We start from the raw sequence: 27,003 nt of genomic DNA, 5'->3' as shown, positions 1-27,003 counted from the left end.
GCCTCTAAAAACCAAAACCAAACCCAGTGCCGTTGAGTCAATTCGGACTCATAGCGACCCTATAGGACAGAGTAGAACTGCTCCGTAGAGTTTCCAAGGAGCGCCTGGCGGATTTGAACTGCCGGCCTTTTGGTTAGCAGCTGTAGCACTTAACCATTACGGCATCAGGGTTTCCAAAGACGTCTATAAAGCGCTAAAAAGCAAAGATGTCACTTTAAGGACTGAGGTGCACTTGACCCAAGCCATGGTGTTTTCAGTCGCCTTATATGCAAATATATGCAAAATCTGGGTAATGAATAAGGAAGATATAAGAAGAATTGCTACCTTTGAATTGTGGTGTTGGCAAAAAATATTCAATATACCATGGACTGCCAGAAGAATGAACAAACTTATCCTGGAAGAGGTACAGCCAGAATGTTTCTTAGAAGAAAGAATGGCAAGACTTTGTCTCATCTACTTTGGACGTGTTATCAGGAGGTACCAGTCTTTGGAGAAGTACATCATGCTTGGTGAAGTAGATGTTTAGGTGGACTGACACAGTGGCTGCAACAATGGGCTCAAACATAGCAACAATTGTGAGAATGACACAGGACCAGGCAGCATTTCATTCTGTTGTATGTAGGTTGCTATGAGTTGGAATCAACTTGACAGCACCAACCAACAACAACAACTTGTACCCTTCACCGAGTTTCCCCCAATGGAAACAGCTTGGAAAATTGTACTGTTGTTGTTGTTGTTGAGTCAGTCCTGAGTCATAGTGACCCTATGTACCACAGAATGAAACACTGCCAGCTCCTGCTCCATCCTTACAATCCTTGTTATGCTTGAGCTCATTGTTGCAGCCACTGTGTCAATCCACCTCATTGAGGGTCTTCCTCTTTTCCGCTGACCCTGTACTCTGCCAAGCATGATGTCCTTCTCCAGGGACTCATCATCCCTCCTGACAACATGTCCAAAGTATGTAAGACGCAGTCTCACCATCCTTGCTTCTAAGGAGCATTCTGGTTGTACTTCTCCTAAGACAGATTTGTTCCTTGTTTTGGCAGTCCATGGTATATTCAATATTCTTCACCAACACCACAACTCAAAGGCATCAACTCTTCTTCGGCCTTCTTTATTCATTATCCAGGTTTCACATGCATATGATGCGATTGAAAATACCGTGGCTTGGGTCAGACGCACCTTAGCCTTCAGGGTGACATGTTTGCTTTTCAACACTTTAAAGAGGTCCTTTGCAGTAGATTTGCCCAATGCAATGCATCTTTTGATTTCTTGACTGCTGCTTCCACGGGTATTGATTGTGGATCCAAGTAAAGTGAAATCCTTGACAACTTCAATCTTTTCTCCGTTTATCATGATGTTGCTCATCGGTCCAGTTGTGAGGATTTTTGTATTATGTTGAGGTGTAATCCATACTGAAGGCTGTGGTCTTTGAGCTTCATCAGTAAGTGCTTCAAGTCCTCTTCACTTTCAGCAAGCAAGGTTGTGTCATCTGCATAACGCAGGTTCTTAATTAGTCTTCCTCCAATCCTGATGCCCCATTCTTCTTCATACAGCTCAGCTTCTTGGATTATTTTTTCGGCATACAGATTGAATAAGTATGGTGAAAGGATACAACCCTGCACACATCTTTCCTGACTTTAAACCACACAGTATTCGCTTCTTCTGTTTGAACAACTGCCTCTTGATCTATGTATATCACAAATAGGATGCTGTCATCATAGTTGAGATGCAGAACATTTCCCAATTACTACAAGGGTCTTTCTTGTTTCCCTTTTACAGTCACATCACTTCCCTGTCAACCTCAGCCCCTCAACCTATGGCAGCCACTAATCTGTTCTCCACTTTTAAAATTTTTTCATTTCAATAATATTTTGGAACGATACCTTTTGGAACTGGCATTTTACACTTAGCATAATTCTCTGGAGATTGAGCCAGATCGTCGTATGTATGAATAGTTTTTTTTTATTATTAATAGTTTATTCTTTGGTATGCTGAGTAGAATTCCACGGCATGTTTGGGCCATAGTTTGTTTAACCATTCACCTGCTGAAGGACAGCTGGGTTGTTTCCACGTTTTGAAATATTATGAATAAAGCTGCTATATACATTCGTGTATAGGCTTTTTGTGAACATAAGGTTTCCTTTCTCTGGGATAAATGCTGAAGAGCACAATTATTGGGTCATATTGTATTTGCATGTTTCATTTTTAAAGAAACTGCTCAACTGTTACGCAAACGGACTGTAACGTTTACGCTCCTGCTAGCAATATATGTGTGATCTAGGTCCTCCACATCCTTGCCAGTGTTTGGTGTTTTTATTTTTTGAATGATTGTTAATGGGATTGTTTTTTGTAATTTTTGTCTCCGCACGTCCATTCATAAAAAAAATTTTTTTTATAACATATAAAAATACAAGAGACTGTTTTATGTTTATCTTGTGTCTTGCAACCTTGCTGAATTCATTCAATAGCTTTTTTTTTTTTTGGTAGATTCCTTGGGATTTTCTATATAGACAATCATGTCGTCTGCACATGGGACAGTCTTATTTCTTCCTTTCCAGGCTGCATGCCTTTATTTTCTTGTCTTGGTGCACTGATTATAACTTCTAGTGCTATAATGAATAAGAGTGGTGAGAGTGGACATTCTCCCTAGTCTTAGGGGGAAAATATTCAGTCTTTCACCATTACTTACAGTTTAGCTATAGGTTTGTAAAAAAAAAAAAAAAAAAGATACTTTTTATCAAGTTATGGTTGCTACACTGAGTTTTTATCATGGATGGGTGTTGAATTTTGTCAAATGCTTTTTCTGCCTTGATATGATCATGCGGTTTTTCTTTTTTAGTCTCTTAATATGGTGGATCACATTGATTGATTACTGATGATTGGGCCAGCGTTGCATTCCTAGAATAAATCCTACATGGTTGTGTTGTATAATTCTTTTTGTATATTGCAGAATTCTATTTGCTAATATTTTTAAAGGATTTTTATGTCTGTCTTCACAAGGGCTATTGGTCTGTAGTTTCCTTTTTAGTAGTAGTCTTTTGTTTTTTACTCTTTTGTCTGGTTTTGGTTTCAGGGTAATACAAGCTTCATAAAATGTTCTTGAAAGTGTTGTCCCCTTTTCTGTTTTGTGTAAAAACGGCGTTGAGTTTTTAAATGTTTGGTGGAGTTATGCACTGAAACCAGTTGAGCATGCAGACTCCTTTCTTTGAAGTTATAAAGTGTTTAATTCAGTTTCCCGAATAGTTATACCAAAAACCAAACCAAACCCAGTGCCATCGAGTCGATTCCGAGTTATAGGGATATTTAAATTATATATTTCATTTTGGGAAAGTTGTGGCAGTTTTTTTTTGAGGAAGTGGTCCATTTGTCTATATTGTCAAATTTATGTGTATAGAGTTGTTCATTATATTCTTGGATTATCCTTTTGATGTTTGCAAGGTCTTGAGTAATATCCCATTTCATTCCTGATATTGGTAGTTTATGTCTTCCTTCTTTGTTTTTTTGTCAGTCTTGCTAGAGATTTGTCAGTTTTATTGATTGTTGTAAAGAACCAGCTCTTTGTTTCATTGATGTTCTCTATTTTTTTTGTTTTATTTTCATTTTCATCAGTTTCTGCCCTTGTCTTTATCACTTTATTCATTTTGTGTGCTTTGGATTTCTTTTGCTCTTCTTTTTCTCAGTTCTTGTGGTAGAAGCTTAGATTATCAATTTGAAACTTTTCCTCTTTTCTAATATATGCATGCAGTGCTATAGCTTTGCCTCTCAGCACTGCTTTGGCTGTGTCCTACAAATTTTACTAGTATGTTTTATTTTCAGTTCAATTGAGTTCCATGTGTTTTGATTTATTTAAAAAATTTCCTTGGGACTTCCTTTTTGACCAATGACTTATTTATGAGTGTGTCGTTTAGTTTCCAAGTGTTTGGAGAGTATTCTGCTACTTTTCTATAATTGACTTCTAGTTTGATTCCATTGTGGTCACAGAACACATGCTATAATTTCAATTCTTTTAAATTTGTTGAGGTTTGTTTATGGCTCACAACTTGACAGCACTGGGATGGGATGGGTTTATGGCTGAGGATATGGTCTATCTTGGTATATGTTCCATGGGCATTTGAAAAGAACGTGTATACTGCTGTGATTGGGTGGAGGGTTCTGTAAATGTGCATTAGATCCTGTTGTTTGATGGTGTTATTGGGTTCTATATTCTTGCTGATTTTCTGTTATGTTATTCTATCAGTTATTGATAGAGAGATGTTGATGTCTCCAACTATAAATGTGGATTTGTCTATTTCTACTTTCAGTTCTATCTGTATATGCTTCACATATTTTGCAGCTCTATTGTTCGGTGCATACACATTTAGGATTCCTATGTGTTCTTGGTGGATTGACCCTTTTATCAGTATATAAGTCCCTCTGAGTCTCTGGGGATTTTCTTTACTCTAAATTCTACTTTATTAGATATGAATATAGTTACTCCTGCTTTTTCTTTTATTAGTATTTGCATGACACATCTTTTTTCACTCTTTTATTTTCAACCTACCTATGTAGTTTTATTCGAAGTGAGTTTCTTGTAGAAAGCATGTTTTTAAATCTATTCTGCCAATTCTGTCTTTTGATTGGTGTATTTAGACCATTTACATTTTTAATGTAATGGTATGTTAGGGCTTAATTTTGCTATTTTATTTTTTATTTTCTGCTTGTTCTCTCTGTTTTTTAATTTTTATAGTTTGTTTTTCCTGCATTTCTGTGGATTACCTGAACGTTTTTAGTATTATATTTTGTTTTATGTATACAGTTTTTGAGTATATCTCTTTGTATAGTTTTTCTTTTCAGTGGCTTTTCTAGGTATTACATTATATATGCATAACTTATTCCAATCTATTGGGGTTATTATTTTACTTGTTCAAGGGAAGTGTTGAAGCCTTACTTCTCTTGATATCCCATTAACCCCTCCTATGTAATTGTAATGTAAATTTCTTCTACATACATTTAGAATGTGTTATAAATTTTGCTTGAAGCACCAGACATAATTTAGGAAACTCAAGAGGTGAAGGAAAGTCTATTGTATTTACTCATATTTTTTTATTCTTTCCTTCCTTCCTTTCTGATATTACAAGATTTCTTCTTTTATCATTTCCTTTCTATTTAAAGAAGCTTCTTTTAGGGACGACCTGTTGGTGACAATTTCTCTTAATGTTTCTTCCTCTGAAAATGTCTTGATTTCTTCAGGAATGAAGGGTATTTTCACTGGGTAGTTTCCTGGGTTGACAATTCTTTTCTTTCAGGACCTGAAAATATTGTGCCACTACTTCTGGCCTCCATGGTTTATGATGAGAAATCCACTGTCATTTGAAATGTTTTTCCCTTATAGGTAAGATTTCATGTTTCTCTGGCTGCTTTCCAGATTTTTTCTTTGTCTTTAGTTTTCTTAAGTTTGGCTATGATGTGTCTTGTGGATTTCTTTGGGTTTATCTTGTTCGGGGTCCACTCAACTCCTTGGATCTGTAGGTTTGTGTCTTTTGCCAAATTTGGAGAGGGCTTAGCCTTTATTATTATTATTTTTATTATTCTTTAGAGTACTTTTTCAGCCCACCGTCTTCTCCTTTCCTTCTGGGACTCTAATGACGTTAACGTTAGATTTTCGTTACAGTCCCACAGGTCCCTGAGACTCTGTTCTTTTTTCTTCCCTGCCGACTCGGTTGTTCAGATTGAGTAATGTGTGTTGTTCTCTCATCCAGCTCACATATCCTTTCCTCTGTCCCCTCCATTCTACTGTTGATTCCATTCACTTAACGCTTTTATTTTGTTTATTGTATTTTTCAGTTATAAATTTTCATTAGAGTCTTCCTTACGTCTTCTATCTCTTTGCTGATACTTTCTATTTTTTCATTTGTTTCAAGCATGTTCTTAATTGTTCTTTGAAGCATTTTTATCTTCACTACTTTAAAATTTTTGTCAGATATCTAACATGTCTGCCATCTCAGTCTTGGCATTTATTGATTGTATTTTTCATTCAGTTTTAGATCTTTCTAGGTATTTGTATGATGATTGATTATTTTTGAAACATGGACATTTTTGTATTCTTTCCTGAGACTCTGGATCTTATTTAAACCTTCTGTTTTAGCTGGCTTTCTCTGACTCTGTGCCTTCAAGGGAAGGGAAGGATGCTGCCTTGTTACTGCCAGGTGGAGTAAAAGTCCAGATTTCCCTTTGGCCTCCACTGATAGGGGCTCCTTGTTATTGCTGGGTGAGGGTAACACCTCCATTCTACAGACTGGACACTGATAGAGGCTCAGAATTTGCCTGCGGTCACATGGATAGAAGGTGAGGAACCAGAGATTCCAGCTAGACTGAGCGAGAGTTTGTGTTCCTAACCACTAAGCCACCCTGACTCTTTGGAAATGCAGGAGGAATAAAAATCTACCCAAAAAAAGTGGATTCTGAAGGCAACGGCTGGGGGCATCTCCTTGGGTTTCCACAGCTGCTGCACTCATCCTGCACCTGCTGCCCTCACTGCAGAGCTCTGCTGCATTTAACCAATGCAGTAGACTTCTTCCAAGCTGGGCAGAGCACTCCAGCCCAAGGACATGATAACCAGCTGGGCCCACCCTCTGCCAGTGAAGTGGGGGTGGCAAGGGTCAGGGTGGTCAGCATAGGTGGCCTGCAAGGGTCTCTTGCCATGAGTTTGTTTGGGGCTTGGAGGCCACTGGGTGGGACCCCCACCTGTCCTGCAGCCCTATTCCAGGTGGGGGCTGGGGATTGGGAAGGACGACTACGTGTGGCTGTAACCTTTCCTGGACTTTGGGTGAGGTGGATGTTGGGAAGGGACCGCAACACTTCCGCTGTGTGTGAGGCTGACCTCAGTATGTCCAGGTTGGGGCATGAGGAGCATTTGTGTCCTTGTGGTGATCCACCTTTTCCTGGGCTGTGAGCCTGGACAATTGGGTGTCCCTCTGTGGGAGAGAGGTCCTGGCGCCTATCTCTGAGGTGTCCTGGGAGTCCCTGGCAAGAGGCAGCAGCCCAGGAGTGTTGCCCATGGTCCGGCTTGTTTGGGGGTTTCTCTCCCATCCAGCCCTTCTTTTGGAACCCTGTGCCTGCCTGAGGTTCCCTGGGTGTGAAGCAGCCCCTGGGCCTCTGGGGCTGGGCTGTCAGCTGGGGCTAGGGGCACAGTTTCTTGCAGAGCCCGAGGCCCCAGAGCCAGTTCTTCCTGCTCTGGCCTGCTTCACTGCTCTGCCCTGATGATGTGGACCCTGAGAGGTGTTGTCTGCAGTGGCCTCTTTGGTCTACACCCACAGGCTATTTCCATGGCAACCGCCAGCCGCCTCCTGGGTGAGAACTGGCACCTGGAAAGTCAGCAACGAGGCAGTTCCTGGAGACGCCGCTGCATGTGCGCTGACCCTGCCTGGCAGGCCGTGCCCAGGCAAGAGCTGCTGTGGGTTAGCACCCCGACCCTGCCCTGCTGTCCCCTCATACGCCCCACCCATCTGCTCTCCAGGCCGCCTTCCCTGGGTCATCTGAGCGGAATGTTACCCTTGCAGAGATGAAGGACTGGACACTGGAAGAGGCCACCCGCCTTGTCCAAAGTGAAAGGCCCAGGAAGAAGCAGGCCCAGATTGAAATCCCAGGGACCTGTTCTTCAAGTCACATTAGGGGGAGAGACTGCCCCCCAGCCCTGATGGGGTCTGCTGTGGCCAGAATCACTGTTTCTGGAAGTCACGGTGTCCTCAGAGGATGTTGTGGGTGACTTCACGCCAAACCCTTCTTGCCAATTTATTGTCCAAAGCCAATGGGGATGCCTGTGGTGGCTGTGCTGGACAGTCTTGGGCAGTGAGGACACACGGTCTCCTTGATCCCGCTTACGTATTGAGGTGGTAGGCTGGTGTGGGGGTGCTGGCAGGATTGCGGCTGTGGTTAGGGCCCTGCAGGGTGAATGTGTCAGGGGTGCTGAGAAGCCAGGCAGCACATGGTCCCCCCTCCTCTGGCTCTTGTCAGGATGGGGGCAAGATGGAAGCTGCCTGGTCCCACCCCCCCCCACACCAGTGTGGTTGCGAGTGACCTCTCCCCCACTTCAGGTGCAGTGTGAGGGAAGGATTCACAAGGGACTGTCAAAGGAGACTGGCTGGGGTGCAGGTGTCCATGTCTCCCTGTGCTATGTCCGTGGGTTCCTGTGTCCGTGTGTCTGCATGGCCATGTTTCTGTGTCTGTGTGTCTGTGGGTCCATATGTTCATGTGTTCCTGTGTCCATCTGTTCCTCTGTCTGAGTTTGTGTGTCCGTGTGTCTGTGTATCTTTGTGTTCCTGTGTCTGATTGTCCGTGTATCCCTATGTCTGTGTGTCCATGTGTCCTTATATCTGTGTATGAACATCATGTATCCCGTGTCCACGCCATGCCTGTGTACCTATACTGCTGCCCTACGGGCAGAGGTGACCTGGGTCTGAGGATTGGGCTGATGGCAGTCCCAGCGGGATGAATAGATGCTCTGAGACCTGAGGCCCTGTGTATTTCATGTAGTTGTACTTAGAATTTACATGAAAGTTTGCATCTTACCTTTTTCTTTTTTAAAATAACAGCTGTATTACTCATATCCCATATTCATTCATATGCCATAAAATTCACGCTTTTACAGTGTGCAATCCAGTGGCTTTTAGTGTATCCACAGAGTCTAGCAGCCATCACTAAGATCTAATTTTAGAGCACTTCCATCACCCTAGAATGAAACCCCATAGCCATTAGCAGTCACTCCCCATCGCGCCTTCCCCCACCCCTCTAGCCTCTGGCGACCGCTAATCCATTTTCTGTCTGTATGGATTTGCCTTGCCTGGGGGTTTCATATAAATGGAATCACACATAAGTGGCCTTTTGTGTCTGGCTTCTTTCACTCAGCACATTGTTTTCCAGGCTTATTCGTGCATCGGTTCATCTTTCTCTTTTAACATTGTCGCAGACACGTTTGCTTCTATATGTTAGGTTAGTATTTGTAAAGACCACCTGGTATTCCATTATTGCACAACGGTTGTTTCTCTGTTGCCGAACACTGACATGGGCCTAGTTGGGGTTATTAAACATACTGCTGGTCAAAAATGACCATCTTTGTAACCGTAGCTTTTAAATTTTACATTATTTCAGTGTTTCCAGTTCCCCAAGTGGACCAAATAAAGGGTTTAAGCATTTTATGGTTCTTGATACGTTTTGCCAAGTTGGTTTCTGAGTGGGATATGTCAGTTTACATTCCCACCAATTCTGTTTATGTCATAGTTTTAACTTCAACTTTGCCACTGTTGGTTATAATATTTTTAAAGCTCTTATTAATTTTTCAGATGTAAACTTGTACCTTATTGATGTTTTACTTTTCAGTGTCCGTTACTGATGAGCCTGGGGATATTCCCATATTACTTGTGTTTGCTTTTGTGGGTTCTTTGCCTATGTGGTTTTAGAAACGTTCGTACTTCTTCACTGCCTTTTACTGAGCTTAGAGCTAAGCGGCAGAATCTGCTGCAACCCCTCCTTGCTGCTCCTGACCTGGCCTCCTTGCTTTCCAAAGGGCTTGTTCTGATGCCCAAAACTCAGGACACAGTGTCAATCCACCTCGTTGAGGGTCTTCCTCTTTTCCGCTGACCCCGTACTCTGCCAAGCATGATGTCCTTCTCCAGGGACTGATCCCTCCTGACAACATGTCCAAAGTATGTAAGACCCACTCTCACCATCCTTGCTTCTAAGGAGCATTCTGGCTGTACTTCTTCCAAGACAGATTTGTTCATTCTTTTGTCAGTCCATGGTATATTCAATATTCTTCGCCAACACCACAATTCGAAGGCATCAATTCTTCTTGGGTCTTCCTTATTCATTGTCCAGCTTTCACATGCTAGGGCCTCTCAACTCAGTATTAGGGGTCATTGACTCACCACACTTGGTTGTATTATGCATTTTTATGGCTCTTAAGATTATAGATATATTCTGTCATGAGTCTAAACACCTCTAAAGCCTTCATTAAAAAAAAAAAAAAAAAAGTTTTCCTGTCCTGCAGGACTGCAACAGCTGTTTCATGGTAGGAAGAGTTTTTGTATCATTCCTGTCTTTATCTGACTCGCCAACTCTGAGTCTAAAATCACTTCACTGACATTTCAGGGTTTTGCTGATGCCTGGCAGACAGAAAAGCTATAAGGAGAAAGAAGCAATTACTTTTTCTTTCGATGTAATTTGTGTCTTCTTAGGAATGGCATTGGAGCTTTTCACGTACCTTTTCATCATCTGGGTTATTTGTGCTTTTCATAGTCTAGATTTTGCTGATGGCGTCCCCGTGTGGTGTTTTACATGCGTGTTCCCCCCTTGCTGTACTTCCTGTAGATTGTTGGATTTGGAGATCTTTCTTAGAGAAATAAAACGTAGATGCAGTTGAAGTCTTCTGAATACAACAGCTGTCCTAATTTGTGCATATCATTCGTGTGTGTATGTGTTTATTCCAACTTTTACTATATATATATTCATGTCTATAAATAATATATAGTATTACTTGCATGGTTTTCACTGTGTGTGTTTACACATAGACATACATATAATCGTTTCAAAACTTGTCTTTTTACGCCCCAACATTGTTTTAAAATTTTTTCCATGCTAATATGTATAGGTTTATTTAATTGTACATGCTCATCTATCTATTTTTAATTGCAGAGTAATATTCCATTGTGTGTACGTGCCACAATGGAATGTTTTCCCTCTCTTTGTGATTAGCAGTTGGGTCATTTCCATTTTTCGTTACGAACAGTGAAACTATGAACACACCTGCACATATTTCATGTGCATTTGTGTGAGGTGGCTGGTGTGTGATGAGAAGTGCTTTTCATGGGCCATGGGGGTGCTCATTTTAAATTTATTAGAAGTAGCAAAATGTTCTCCAAAATGATTTCCCCAATTTTCTCTCCCACAGCAGTGCTGCTGCTTGACATTCCGGGCTTATGTTTTTTCCTCTAAACTCAGGATGTGAGATGGCGTGTCTGTGCTCTTTTAACATGGAATTGCCCTGATTGCCGGTGGTTTTTTTCCCTCTTTTGTAATTTTCTTTTTTGTAATTTGTTGATTTTTCTGATAAGCTATTTGTATTTTTCATGTTGATTTATAGGAATTTTTATGTATTCTGGAGATCAATCCTTTGTCAGTTGTAGGCATTGCAAACATCTTTTTCTTTTCATTTTCTCTACATTTCCTTTTGTGATACAGTTTAAATTTTAATGTAGTCAAATTTATCAATTCATTACTTTATGGTTTGTATTTTTGTTTTATTTGGAAACCCTTTCCTACCGCACAGTCATATAGCTGTTCTTTTCAAAGTTTGGTTTCCACACTTAGGTGTGTGGTACATCTGGAATTTGTGAATGGTGCTTACTTGTCCCCTCGTCATTTGAGGGTGGTCTGTCCTTGATTGTAACAGCACCACCATCGCGTCAAACCTCAGGTTTTCATGGCGGGGGGGTGCTATTTCTGGGCAGTCGTAACCTTTCCCTGCCTAATAACCTATAGTATTACTTGGTATAGTTTTACAGTGTCTTTAAAACCAAAGCTAGGATTAATCTGTCATACATTCTTCTTTACAGTTATTTTGACTATTATTAGCCCTTTGCTGTTCCACGTGGGTTTAAAGATGAGCTTGTCAAGTTCTACCGAGACTTTGTTTAGATTTTGATTGCAGTTGCTCTGAGGAAATGGGACATCTGCATGGTGTTGAGTTGTTTCATCCGTTAACACAGCTCGTCTCTTCGTTATTATCTTCTCCTTTAAGAATGTTCTGTTAACTTTTTCCATCAAGGTTTTGCACATATTTTAGTGGGCTTATTACTAGGTACTTTTTAGTTTTTATTGCTATTATAAACAATATTTTTATAACAGCTTTATTGACTTCTGACCTCCAGAACTGGGAGCTAATAAATGGATACTATTTTAAGTCGTTGAATTGTGGTAAGGTTTTACACAGCAAAATCTTACACAATAGTTCATGGTTTATTTAGGTGTTCTCCTTCTTGGGTCACTTTTGGTAATTTGTATTTTTAGGGGGTGTATTCATCTCATCAAAGTTTTAAAATTTGTTGGCACAAAACAGTTAATATTATTCTCTCGGGATTCTAAAAATCTCTCCTGTTTGTAGCCATGTTCCCTTTTTACATCTATAGAAGTGTGCACATACATGTGTTTGCAAGCATGTGTGCTTATGTGGTGTACATATGTGCATGTTCGTTCTTTTTTTCTTGATTATTCTCGCTAAAGGTGTTCATTTGTTGACTTTTCAAAGGTCCAGCTTTCTCGTTTCTTTATTTTCTATTCAAATCATTTCTACTCTTATTTCTATTATTTCCATTTTTCTACCTTCTCTATATTTATCCTTTTTTTTTTTTTAAGGCCTCTTGGGCCATTTCAATACTTTATTTATTTATTTTACACCAAAAAAAATCATTTGAATTTTATTCAAACTATCATTTTAACTGAATCCTGCACAATACGTAGTATTTTCATTGTTGATGAGTTCTAACTATTTTGTAATTTCCACTGTTACTTCCTTTTTAAATCATGAGTTATTTAGATGTGCATGTGAGGGTTTCTATAATATAGATTTTCTTTTAAAATGTGTTTTTTATTTTTGGCTTCTAATTTAATTGCAGAAATACACTGTATATTGTTATGGATTGAATTGGGTCCCCCAAAAATGTGTGTCAGCTTGGTTAGGGCATGATTCCCAGTATTGTGTCATTGTCCACCGTTTGTCATCTGATGTGATTTTCCTATGTGTTGTAAATCCTACTTCTATGATGTTATTGAGGCAGAATTAGAGGCAGTTATGTTAACGAGGCAGGATTCAATCTACAAGATTAGGTTGTATTTTGAATTAATGTCTTTTGAGATAAAAAGAAGCATGCAGAGAGACAGGGGGAACTCCTACCACCAAGAATAAAGAACCAGGAGGGGAGCGTGTCATTTGGACCTGGGGTGCCTGTGCTGAGAAGCTCCTAGACCAGGGGAAGATTGATGAAAAAGACCTTTCCCCAAAGCCGACAGAGAAAGAGAAAGCCTTTCCCTGGAGCTGGCACCCTGAATTTGGATTTGTAGCCTCCTAGACTGTGAGAGAATAAATTTCTCTTTGTTGAAGCCATCTACTTGTGGTATTTCTTTTATAGCAGCACTAGATAGCTAAAAAAAAAAAACCCACTCCCACTGCCATCGAGTTGATTCCGACTCATATCGACTCTATAGGACAGAGTAGAACTGCCCCATAGAGTTTCCAAGGATACATGTTATTCTTTGAAATTTGCGAAGATATCTTTTGTGACCTAGCATATAGCCAATTTTCTAAGACTTTCCTGTGTACTTCAAAAATGTATATTCTCTATTTATAAGAAACAGAATTTGATAGTTAGATATGAAAGATACTGAGGTTGGGATTATATAGTGGATCAAGCTTGTTGATTTTGTTCTAATCTTCTACAGCCTTACTAAATTTTTGTCTGTTTAATCTTTCTGATTCTGATAGAGGTTTGTTAGAATCTTCTACTATGTTGGAGGAATCTTTGGTTTTTTCTTTATATATTTTGAAGTTAAGAGTTTGGGTGCAAAAATTAATGCTTATATTCCTTGGTGTAGTTTTTCTTTTTAATAATATGTAGTATATTAGAAGGATCAGTAGTTGGAAAATATGGCCTTGATGATAGAAACAATGCCGGAGATCGAATGATAGAATTTTGGAAGACCAACAAGTTCTTCATTACAAATACCTTTTTTCACCAGCATAAACACTGACTATACACATGGACCTCACCAGACAGAACACACAGGAATCAAATTGACTTCATCTGTGGAAAGAGACCATGAAAAAGCTCACTATCATCAGTCAGAACAAGGCCAGGGTCCGACAGTGGAACAGACCCTCAATTGCTCGTATGCAAGTTCAAGCTGAAACTGAAGAAAATCAGAGCAAGTCCACGAGAACCAAAATATGACCTGGAGTATATCCCACCTGAATTTAGAGGCCATCTCAAGAATAGATTTGATGCACTGAACACTGACAACTGAATACCAGAGTAGTTGTGGAATGACATCAAGGACATCATCCATGAAGAAAGCAAGAGGTCATTGAAAAGACAGGAAAGAAAGAAAAGACTAAGATGGATGTCAGAGGAGACTCTGAAACTTGCTCTCGAATGTCGAGCAGCTAAAGCAAAAGGAAGAAATGATGAAGTAAAAGAACTGAAGAGAAGATTTCAAAGAGCATCTTGAGAAGACAAAGTAAAGCATTATATGACATGTGCAAAGAGCTGGAGATAGAAAACCAAAAGGGTAGAACACGCTCAGTGTTTCTCAAGCTGAAAGAACTGAAGAAAAGATTCAAGCCTCGAGTTGCAATAGTGAAGGATTCTATGGGGAAAATATTAAATGACGCAGGAAGCATCAAGAGAAGATGGAAGGAATACACAGAGTCATTATACCAAAAAGAATTAGTAGATGTTCAACTATTTCAAGAGGTGGCATATGATCAGGAACCGATGGTACTGAAGGAAGAAGTCCAAGCTGCTCTGAAGGCACTGCCGAAAAGTAAGGCTCCAGGAATTGATGGAATATCAACTGAGATGTTTCAAGAAACAGATGCAGCACTGGACGTGCTCACTCGTCTATGCCAAGAAATGTGGAAGACATCTTCTTGGCCAGCTGACTGGGAGAGATCCATATTTATGCCTATTCCCAAGAAAGGTGATCCAACCGAATGTGGGAATTATCAGACAATATCATTAATATCACACGCAAGCAAAATTTGGCTGAAGATCGTTCAAAAGCAGCTGCAGCTGTATATTGACAGGGAGCTGCCAGAAATTCAGGTTGGATTCAGAAGAGGACATGGAACCAGGGATATCATTGCTGATGTCAGATGGATCCTGGCTAAAAGCAGAAAATACCAGAAGGATGTTTACCTGTGTTTTATTGACTATGCAAAGGCATTCAACTGTGTGGCTCATAACAAATTATGGATAACATTGTGAAGAATGGGAATTCCAGAACACTTAATTGTGCTCATGAGGAACCTTTACATGGATCAAGAGGCAGTTGTTCAGACAGAAGAAGGGTATACTGATTAGTTTAAAGTCAGGAAAGGTGTGTGTCAGGGTTGTATTATTTCAGCATACCTATTCAATCTGTATGCTGAACAAGTAATACGAGAAGCCAGACTATATGAAGAAGAACGGGGTATCAGGACTGGAGGAAGACTCATGAACAATCTGCACTATGCAGATGATACAACCTTGTTTGCTGAAAGCGAAGAGTACTTGAAATACTAATGAAGATCAAAGACCACAGAAAACAGAAATTGTCACAACTGGACCAATAAGCAACATCATGATAAATGGAGAAAAGATTGAGGTTGTCAAGGATTTCATTTTACTTGGATCCACAATCAACAGCCATGGAGGCAGCAGTCAAGACATCAACAAATGCATTGCATTGTGCAAATCTGCTGCAAAGGACCTCTTCAAAGTGTTGAAGAGCAAAGATGTCACCTTGAACACTAAGGTGCGCCTGACCCAAGCCGTGGTATTTTAAATCATGTTATATGCGTGTGAAAGCTGGACAACGAACAAAGAAGACTGGAGAAGAATTGACGTCTTTGAATTGTGGTGTTGGTGAAGAATATTGAATATACCATGGACTGCAAGAAGAATGAACAAATCTTGGAAGAAATACAGGCGGAATGCTCCTTAGAAGCAGGGATGACAAGACTGCGTCTCACATACTTTGGACATATTGTCAGGAGGGATCAGTCCCTGGAGAAGGACATCATGCTTGGCAAAGTACAGGGTCAGCGGAAAAGAGGAAGACCCTCAACGGGATGGATTGACACAGTGGCTGCAACAATGGGCTCAAGCACAACAACGATCATAAGGATGGCGCAGGACTGGGCAGTGTTTCGTTCTGTTGTGCCTGCAGTCACTATGAGCCGGAACCGACTCAAAGGCACCCAACAAAAGCAACATATTAGCCCTATTAATGGTTTTTGCCTAAAATTCTATTTTGTCTTTAATATTATTATATCAACTTTCTTTTCTGTAGTATTTACTTAGTATATCCTTTTTATCCCTTTATTTTCAACTTTTATGTGTGTTTTTGTTTTATGTGTGTCTCTTGTAAGTAGCATACTGTTGGATTTTTAAAAACCCAATTTAATAACCTGTATTCTTTAACAGGACATTAAAATTCATTTATATTTCTTGTGGTTACTGATATATTTGAACTTATTTCTACTATTTTATTTTGTTTTTTCTTTATACTCTTTCTTTGCTTTTTTTTCCCCTGACTTCTGTAGATTGACAAAATATTCTGTATTATCTCTCCTCCCTCTCCCCCCCACCCTTTTTCCCCTCTGCTGGTTTGAATATAGATAGTATATCTATCCATTTACTGGATATCCCTAACATTATAGCACAGTGGTTAAGAGCTCAGCTGCTAACCAAAAGATTGGCAGTTCAAATCCACCAGCCTTTCCTTGGAAACCACATACGGCAGTTCTACTCTGTCCTATAAAGTGCTATAAGTTCGAATCTACTTGATGGCAACAGGTTTGGTTTAAATATACTCAGACGTACACACACATACGTATATGTTATCCCCACACATCTGTCAGTTTGTTGTACCGTGGGGGCTTATGTGTTGCTGTGATGCTGGAAGCTATGCCACTGGTATTCAAATACCAGCAGGGTCGCCCAAGGAGGTCAGGTTTCAGCTGAGCTTCCTGAATGAGACAGACTAGGAAGAAGGACCCAGCGATCTACTTCTGAAAAGCATTAGCCAGTGAAAACCTTATGAATAGCAGCGGAACATTGTCTGATATAGTGCTGGAAGATGAGCCCCCCAGGTTGGAAGGTGCTCAAAAGATGACTGGGGAAGAGCTGCCTCCTCAAAGTAGAGTCTACCTTAATGATGTGGATGGAGTAAAGCTTTCGGGGCCTTCATTTGCTGATGCGACATGACTCAAAATGAGAAGAAATAGCTGCAAACATCATTAATAATTGGACCCTGGAATGTATGAAGTATGAATCTAGGAAAATGGGAAATTGTCAAAAATGAAATGGAACCCGTAAACATCGATATCCTAGGCATTAGAGAGCTGAAACAGACTGGTATTGGCCATTTTGAATCAGGCAATCATATGGTCTATTACGCTGGAATGACAACTTGAAGAGGAATGGTGTTGCATTCTTTGTCAAAAAGAGCATTTCAAGATGTGTCCTGCAGTACAACACTGTCTGTGATCAGATATTATCCATATGCCTACAAAGAAGATCCATTAATACGACTGTTATCCAAGTTTACTCACCAACCACTAAGGCCAAAGACAAAGAAATTGAAGATATTTACCAACTTCTGCAGTCTGAAATTGATGGAGCATGCAATCAGGAAGCATTGATAGTTAGCAGTGATTGGAAGGCGAAAGTCAGAAACACAGGAGGGATTTGTAGTTGGAAAATATGGCCTTGGTGATAGAAATGATGCCAGAGATTGCATGGTAGAATTTTGCAAGACTGATGTCTTCTTCATTGCAAATACCTTTTTTCCAACAACATGAGGTGTGGTGGACCTCACCAGGTAGAATACACAGGAATCAAATCACTTACATCTGTGGAAAGAGATGATGGAAAAGCTCAATATCATCAACCAAAACAAAGCCAGAGCCAACTGTGGAACAGACCATCAATTGCTCATATGCAAGTTCAGGTTGAAACTGAAGAAAATTGGAATAAGTCCATGAGAGCCAAAGTACAACCTTGAGTATATCCCTGAATTTAGAGACCATCACAAGAATAGATTTGATGCATTGAACACTAATTAATGACTGAATACCAGATAAGTTGTGGAATGACATCAAGGACATCTTACATGGAGAAAGCAAGAGGTCATTAAAAAGACAGGAAAGAAAGAAAAGACCAAAATCATGTCAGAAGAGACTCTGAAACTTACTCTTGAATGCTGAGTAGCTAAAGCAAAAGGAAGAAACAATGAAGTAAAAGAGCTAAATAGAAGATTTCAAAGGGTGGCTCAAGAAGACAAAGTAAAGTATTATAATGACATGTGCAAAGACCTGGAGATAGAAAACCAAAAAGGAAGAACATGCTCAGCATTTCTCAAGCCGAAAGAACTGAAGAAAAAAATACAAGCCTTGAGTTACAATATCGAAGGATTCTATGGGGAAAATATTAAACGACGCAGGAAGCATCAAAAGAAGGTGGAACGAATACACAGGATCACTATACCAAAAGGAACTGGTGGACGTTCAACCATTTCAGAGGTAGCATATGTTGAGGAACCAATGGTACTGAAGGAAGAATCCAAGCTGTTCTGGAGGCACTGGCGGAAGACAAGGCTCCAGGAATTGACAGAATATCAATTGAGATGTTTCAACAAACAGATGCAGCGCTGGACGTGCTCACTTCTCTATCAAAGGAAATGTGGAAGACATCTTCTTGGCCAGCCGACTGGGAGAGATCCATATTTATGCCTATTCCCAAGAAAGGTGATCCAACCGAATGTGGGAATTATCAAACAATATCATTAATATCACACGCAAGCAAAATTTGGCTGAAGATCATTTAAAAGCGGCTGCAGCAGTATATCAACAGGGAACTGCCAGAAATTCAGGCTGGTTTCAGAAGAGGACATGGAACCAGAGATATCATTGCTAATGTCAGATGGATCCTGGCTAAAAGCAGAAAATACCAGAAGGATGTTTACCTGTGTTTTATCGTCTATGCAAAGGCATTTGACTGTGTGGCTCATAACAAATTATGGATAACATTGTGAAGAATGGGAATTCCAGAACACTTAATTGTGCTCATGAGGAACCTTTACATAGATCAAGAGACAGTTGTTCGGACAGAACAAGGGGATACTGATTAGTTTAAATTCAGGAAATGTGTGCATCAGGGTTGTATCCTTTCACCATACCTACTCAATCTGTAGGCTGAGCAAATAACCCAAGAAGCTGGACTATACAAAGGAGAACAGGGCATCAGGATTGGAGGAAGACTCATTAACGACCTGCGTTATGCAATGTTACAACCTCACTTGCTGAAAGTGGAAGGGACTTGAAACACTTAATAATGAAGATCAAAGAGCACAGCCTTCAGTATGAATTACACCTCAACGTAAACAAAACAGAAATTGTCACAAATGGACCAATGAGCAGCATCATGATAAACGGAAAAAAGATTGAAGTTGTCAAGGATTTCATTTTACTTGGATCCACAATCAACAGCTATGGAAGTAGCAGCCAAGAAATCAAACGACGCCTTGCATTGGGTAAATCTGCTGCAAAGGAACTCTTTAATGTGTTGAAAAGCACAGATGTCACCTTGAGGACTAAGGTGCACCTGACCCAAGCCATGGTATTTTCAATCGTATCATATGCATTTGAAAGCTGGACAGTGAATAAGGAAGACCGAAGAAGAATTGATGCCTTTGAATTGTGGTGTTGGTGAAGAATACTGAATATACCATGGACTGCCAAAAGAACGAACAAATCTGTTTTAGAAGAAGTACAGCCAGAATGCTCCTTAGAAGCAAGGATGGTGAGACTGCATCTTACATACTTTGAACATGTTGTCAGGAGGGATCAGCCCCTGGAGGAGGACATCATACTTGGCAAAGTACAGGGTCAGCGGAAAAAAGGAAGACCCTCAACGAGGTGGATTGACACAGTGGCTGCAACAATGAGCTCAAGCATAACAACTATTGTGAGGATGGCGCAGGACCGGGTAGTGTTTTGTTCTGTTGTGCCTGGGGTCGCTATGAGTCGGAACCGACTTGACGGTACCTAACAACAACATCATCATTAATATCACATGCAAGTAAGATTTTACTGAAAATCATTCAAGAGCAGCCGCAGCAGTATACTGACAGGGAACTGCCAGAAATTCAAGCTGGATTCAGAAGAGGATGTGGAATCAGGGATAACATTGGTGATGTCAGATGGATCCTGGCTGAAAGCAGAGAATACTAGAAAGATGTTTACCTGTGTCTTATTGACTATGCAAAGGCATTCAACTGTCTGGATCATAATAAATTATGGATAACATTTCAAAGAATGGAAATTACAGAACTGTTAATTGTTCTCATGAGGAATCTGTACATATATCAAGAGGCAGTTGTTCAAACAGAACACGGGGGTACCGCGTGGTTAAAAGTCAGGAAAGGTACGTGTCAGGGTTGTATCCTTTCACTGTAGTTATTCAATCCGTATGATGAGCAAATAACCTGAGAAGCTGGACTATATGAAGAAGAATGGGCATCAGGATTGGAGGAAGACTCATTAACAACCTGTGTTATGAGGTTAACACAACCATGCTTGCTGAAAGTGATGAGAACTTGAAGCACTTACTGTTGAAGATCAAAGACCACAGCCTTCAGTATGGATTACACCTCAACATAAAGAAAACAGAAATTGTCACAAATGGACCAATAAGCAACATCATGATAAATGGAGAAAAGACTGCAGTTGTAAAGGATTTCATTTTACTTGGATCCATAGTCAACGCTCATGAAATCAGGAGTCGAGAAATCTAAAGACACATTGCATTGGGCAAATCTGCTGTGAAAGACCTCTTTAAAGTGTTGAAAATCAAAGTTGTCACCTTGAAGACTAATGTGTGCCTGACCCAATTGCCTCATATGCCTGCTAAAAGCTGGAGCATAAGGAAGACCGAAGAAGAATTGACACCTTCGAATTGTGGTGCTGATGAAGAATAGTGAATATACCCTGGTCTGCAAAAAAAAAAAAAAGAACAAATCTGTCTTAGAAGAAGCACAACCAGAATGCTTCTTAGAAGCAAAGATGATGAGTCTACATGTCACATACTTTGGGACATACTGATGGAGGGATCAGTCCCTGGAGAAGGACATCATGTTGGTAAAGTAGAGGGTCAGAGAAAAAGAGGAAGACACTCAATGAGATGGATTGACACAGCGGCTGCAACAGTGGGCTGAAGCATAACAACAATTGTGTGGATGGTGCAGGACTGGGCAATGTTTTGTTCTGTTTTAACTGGGCTCACTGTGAGTTGGAACTGACTTGAGGGCACCTAACAACAACATATACGTTATTTGTTTGTCTAACACAGGGCGTGGCAAACTACTACCCATCTGGCCACTGCCTGTGTTTGGAAATGAAATTCTATTGGAAAACAGCCCTGCCCTTTCATTTACATATATCTATGGTTGTTTTTATGCTACAGCTACAGAGTTGAGTAGTTCCCACAGAAACTGCGTGACCTGCAATGCCTAAATGTTTACTATCTGATCCTTAACAGAATAGGTTTGCCATCCTCTAGTCAAGCATAGGAAACCCTGGTTGCTTGGTGGTTAAGTGCTACGGCTGCTAACCAAAGGGTCAGCAGTTCGAATCCACCAGGCGCTTCTTGGAAACTCTACGAGGCAGTTCTACTCTGTCCTATAGGGTCACTATGAGCCGGAATCGACTCAACGGCACTGGTTCACTGGGTTTGGGTCAAGCATAATGAAGAGTGATTTACTCTCTCTACTGCAGTTTGCTGTAATTACACGTGGAACAACCCCTTCTGTAAATATTTTCATTGTCGCCTAGGCTATAGTTTTACATGCAAAAAACATCACACTAAAAACTGAATATAACTTTTTAAAAGACAGTGGTTAATTAAATTTAACTATTTCTTGTATTTTATGCATTCCCTTTGGATTTAATTTTCTTGATGTTTTAAGTTTATGGTTTGCTGAAGGTCTGGGGTGATGACTTATTTTATGCTCGAAAGTGTGTTATTTTATCCTCAGTTGTCACTGACACTTTAGCTGGATATAAAGTTCTAAGGTGACAGCTATTTTCTTGCTGGGCTTTGAATGCATTACTTAGTTTTTTTCTAGCATATTTTTGCTGAGGTTAAGTCCTCTTTTTAATTCTTCTTTTCTAGATATTTTGTCTTTTCTTTCTAGTAGCTTTTAAGATTTTATTTTTATGCTTGATCGTCTGTCATTCCTCATAGTTTTTCTAGCTATGGAGTCTGTTGTTGTTGTTGTTGTTGTTAGGGGCTGTTGAGTTGATTCTGACTTATAGCAACCGTGTGCACCACAGAAGGAAACGCTGCCGGGTCCTGTTCCATCCTCGCAATTGTTGCTATGTTTGAGCCCATTGTTGTAGCCACTGTGTCACTCTATCTCGTTGAGAGTCTTCCTCTTTTTTGATGACCCTCTATCTTACCAAGCATGATGTCCTTCTCCAGGGACTGGTCCCTCCTGATAACATGTCCAAACTACGTGAGACAAAGTCTCAACATCCTTGCTTCCAGGGAGCACTCTGGCTGTACTTCTTCTAAGACAGACTTGCTTGTTCTTCTGGCAGTCCACGTATATTCAGTGTCCTTCACCAACACCGTAATTCAAAGTCATCAATTCTTTTTCGGTCTTCCTTATTCGTTGTTCAGCTTTCTCATGCATATGAGGCAATTGAAAATACCATGGCTTAGGACAGGACATCTTAGTCCTCAGAATGACATCTTTGCTTTTCAACACTTTACAAGAGGTCTTTTGTGGCAGATTTGCCCTAAGCAATACATCATTTGATTTCTTGACTGCTGCTTCAACGGGTGTTGATTGTGGATCCAAGTTATTTATCTGATTGGTATTTTTAATCTTTAAATCTGAGAACTCCTGTCTTTTATTCTGGAAATTTCTCCTCTGTTATATCTTCAAATGTTTCTTCCTCACCATTCCCTGTATTTTCCTTCTGGAACTCAGTTTTGATGTGTGCTGGAGTCTCTGACCTATCCTCCTTGTCACTTAACTGCTCTTTCAATTTTTTCCCTTGTTTTTCTGATAGTTACCAGTGAATTCCTTAGTACTAGCCTTCATACTGTGTTTTACGTCATTAGCACTCTAAAACTGGGTTTCCAGTCTATTGTTTTTAGGTGCCGTCAAGTTGTTTCTGACTCATAGCGACCTCATGGACAACAGTACAAAACACTGCCTTGTCCTGCGCCACCCTCACAGTCGTTGCGATGCTTGAGCCTGTTGTTGCTGCCACTGTGTCAAACCATCTCACTGAGGGCCTTCCTTTTTTTCTCTGACCCTCTACTTTACCAACTGTGATGTCCTTCTCCAGGGACTGATTCCTCCAGATAACATGTCCCAAGTATGTGAGACGTAGTCTCGCCAGCCTTGCTTCTAAGGAGCATTCTGGTTGTAGTTCTTCCAAGACAGATTTGTTCATTCTTTTGGCAGGCCATGGTATATTCTATATTCTTTGCCAACACCACAGTTCAAAGGCGTCAATTCTTCTTTGGTCTTCCTTACCAATTGTCCAGCTTTTGCATGCATATGAGGTGATTGAAAATACCATGGCTTGGGTCAGGAGCACCTTAGTCCTCAAGGTGGCATCTTCACTTTTCAACACTTTAAAGAGGTCTTTAAAGAGTTGTTCAGACCATCAGTCTATACTTTGTATCATATATTATTGAGTTCTGAAACATATTATTTGTTTACTCACAAGACTTCTAGCTCATTCTTTACATCTACCCATTTTTGCTTCATAATGTAATTTCATATGAACTTAATTCATCTTCTAATAATTGACTATTGAATATCTCTCAGCATTGGCTTTCCTCATGTGCTGTGGCATTTGGATTTGAATAGGGGAATTTCTTGTTACCCTTCATTTATTTTTCTCTGAGAGATTTATCTTATTTTTTGTCCCCAACTCCACCTCACATTTTACCTCTCGCTGCCATGTATTTACAGCAGGAAGCACAAAACTCTTTTCACCAAGAGTCGTGGGTGTATTTTAAAGGTAGATCCCAGAATTGTGGGCAAGTTGGACGTGCAGTATGAGAGAGAGGAGTCAGGGACAGAGTCTTGGTTTTGGCTTAAACAACGATTTACTGAGAGTAGGAACACTGGGGAAACAGCATATTGAGAGTGAGAATCATGAGTTCTTTAGTTACGTCAGGTTTGATATGCTTTTTTGTTATTTGAGTGGAAATGCTAAAAAGGGAGTTGGATCTTTGAGCTGGGAGCTCCAGGCTGGGGTTACAGATGTAAATTTGGGAGTAATAGGCACACGATGGTATTTAAAGTTATTAGGAGATGACACATGGAGTGGGCCCTGTGGCACCCAATGTTTGAGTCTTGTAGAGGAGGCAAAGCTAGCAAGTGAGACTGAGAAAGAGCCCCCAGAGAATTAGGAAGAAAACAAGAGCGTGTTGAAATGAGGGCAAGAGAAGAAACTTCTTATAAAGGAGATTTGATCATTGGAGCTGGTGAGAGAAAGGCTTGATCAGAGCATTTCGCTGGAGTGGCAGGCAAGAACCTAGTTGGAGAAGGCTAAAGAGAACTGAAAAGTGAAGAAGTGGACACCATGAGTTTTTTATTTACTTTTTTAATTGTACTTTAGATGAAGATTTACAGAGCAAACTAGTTTCTCATTAAACAATTAATACAGATACTGTTTTGTGACATTGGTTGCCAACCCCATGACATGTCAACACTCTTCCCTTCTCCACCTAGTATTCCCCATTACCAGCTTTCCTGTCCCCTCCTGCCTTCCCGTCCTTGCCCCTGGGTTGGCGTGCCCCTTTAATCTCATTTTGTTTTATAGGCCTGTCTAATCTTTGACTGAAGGGTGAACCTCAGGAGTGACTTCATTACTAAGCTATAAGGGTGTCCGGGGGCCATATTCTTGGGGTTTCTCCAGCCTCTGTCGGACCAGTAAGTCTGATCTTTTTTGCGTGTGTGTATGAGTTAGAATTTTGTTCTACATTTTTCTCCAGCTCTGTGCGGGACCCTCTGTTGTGATCCCTGTCAGAACAGTTGGTGTTAGTAGCCAGGCACCATCTAGTTGTGCTGGGCTCAGTTTGGTGGAGACTGTGGTAGTTGTGGTCCATTAGCCCTTTGGACTAACCTTTCCCTTGCATCTTTGGTTTTCTTTACTCTCCGTTGCTCCAGATGGGGTGAGACCAGTGAAGTATCTTAGATGGCCACTCACAAGCTCTTAACGCTACTCACCAAAGTAGAATGTATAAAATTTTCTTTATAAAGTAATGTTATGCCAATTGAGCTAGATGTTTCCTTGAGACCTTAGTTCCCACAGCCCTCAGCTCTGTAATTTGGTCCCTCAGGGAGTTTGGGTGTGTCTATAGAGCTTCCATGACCTTGCCTAGGAGAAGTTATACTGACTTCCCTAGTATTTGACACCATGAGTTTTGATGTGAGGGGAGCAGAAAAATGGGCTGCGGTGGGAGATGGATGGGGTCAAGGGAGTTTTGTTTTATTTTTTTTAAATGTTTAAAAATGGCATGGTGATAGTGTCATCCAATCTCCTCGTGTAAATTCACAAGGGGGAGGATATAAAATCACTATCATCATCAGCCCAAGGCTGATCCCTGAGAGGTGGAGATCAAACATACCTCCACCTTCCAATCTTCTCCCCAATTCTGACACCAGCCGTCCTTCCCATGGCACTATACTTCTCTGCTGGGTTGCATAATTCATTGTAATGGCCATACAGAACTCGCAGACCGTACTCACAATTATGGATTTTATTAAGAAAGTAACAGTTTACAATTCAGGATCAGGAACAACTCAAGATACAATTCTTTGGTCAGGATAGCTCCTCGGCTGTGTCTGCAGGCAAGCTTCTCCCTTGACCTCTGGGACCCTTGACCTCTGGGACCCTTGACCTGGCATCTGTCCAGCTCAGGCAAATGTTACGAAGCTCTTTGGCTTCGCCAGTAAGGGCCCGGAAGCACCCCACTCTGCCAACAAGTATCCTGCCTGAAGGTACTCAGCTGCTGTGCTCTGTTTGTTGGTAAGCCTACTGTAACCACCTTGCTCTGTGGCCCAGGAAACCCACTGTGCCATCTCGCGTTGATCTCCTGGTTCTGCTGCCACTGTTCCTCTGCCACTGCTTCTCGCCATCTCATGTGGTCTCCAATGTTACAGCTATCTCTGTCTTCTGGGTCTAGGAGGTTCTCAGCACAGGAACCTCGTGTCCAGAGAAGACGCTCCATGCCTGGCTCTTCTTTTCAGTGGTAGTGAGGTCCCCCTTTTCTGCTTCTGGGATGGCTCATGTTAATCTTAACAGAGTGGCAAAACTGCCCAATCCCTTGTTAGGGTTCCATACATCTTATTTGCATGGTCCCACCCCCACAAGGGTGCCATGCACCTTGTTTGCATTATTAGCAAGCTGTCTAATCCCCTTGGTGGGCCACAAGCAACTTATTGGCATAGTCCCACCCAATCATTTGGTGGGAGTTATGAGACCATGGCCATATAAAAGCAATCCATTATACTGCATGATGGGAGGCATTAAAGTCTGTTTTTATGAGAATGGAACTGATGGGCATGGTTTGCCTGAGTCCTCTGAACCCTTTACTCCACCTTCCCAGCCTCACATTTTCCTGTCCTACTGAGGCAGGGCATGGAGGGGTGATATGTGGTGATGTTCAGGAGTCTTTCAGGCTCTATCCCGCTTCTGCCCCCACTCACCACCACTTCTCAGGACGCTGCTTGGAGTGCAGTTGGGTTTAGTTTGGACTCATGGATCAGGCTTGGGCTAAGTGCCTTTTTAGAAGCAGTGCCTTTCAACTGGGAGCATCCATGCGGGTAAAATGCCATTGTCAATGTGTCCTGGTAAGGGGTCTGAATTTAGCCTCCCTTTGCCTTGTGCTCAGACAGGGGACAGTGGGGCACACAGGCATGATGGTATTCTTGCTCTGGGGAGAACACACATGGGTGGGGGAAGGAGTGTGATCTCTTCCTGACTCAATGGTGAAGCCCTCACTTCCGTCCTCTCCTGTTTCTGGCAGGATCCTGACCACAGCTGGCACTGACTTCGACCTGCGGACACTGCGAGCTGTGCGTGTGTTAAGGCCCCTGAAGCTGGTGTCTGGAATTCCGAGTGAGTCCAGCAAAGGCAGTCAGACCCAACTGCCTCAAACGCTGGCCCCCCCATCCACA

The 27,003-nt window shown here is 41.1% G+C and overlaps 1 protein-coding gene across 1 annotated transcript in view; it reads left to right on the top strand.

The window, feature by feature from the left end:
- Window positions 1-27,003, top strand: part of CACNA1B (calcium voltage-gated channel subunit alpha1 B) — a 310,032-nt gene that overhangs the window by 31,695 nt on the left and 251,334 nt on the right. Inside the window, exon 4 of the mRNA XM_049896435.1 lies at window positions 26,853-26,944. Coding sequence (XP_049752392.1) covers window positions 26,853-26,944 — 92 coding nt within the window. The remainder of the gene's footprint in view (window positions 1-26,852; window positions 26,945-27,003) is intronic.

This window comes from Elephas maximus, chromosome 9 (assembly GCF_024166365.1).
Source record: "Elephas maximus indicus isolate mEleMax1 chromosome 9, mEleMax1 primary haplotype, whole genome shotgun sequence".
Lineage (NCBI taxonomy): Eukaryota > Metazoa > Chordata > Mammalia > Proboscidea > Elephantidae > Elephas > Elephas maximus.
This window is presented reverse-complemented; position numbering and strand designations above follow the sequence as displayed.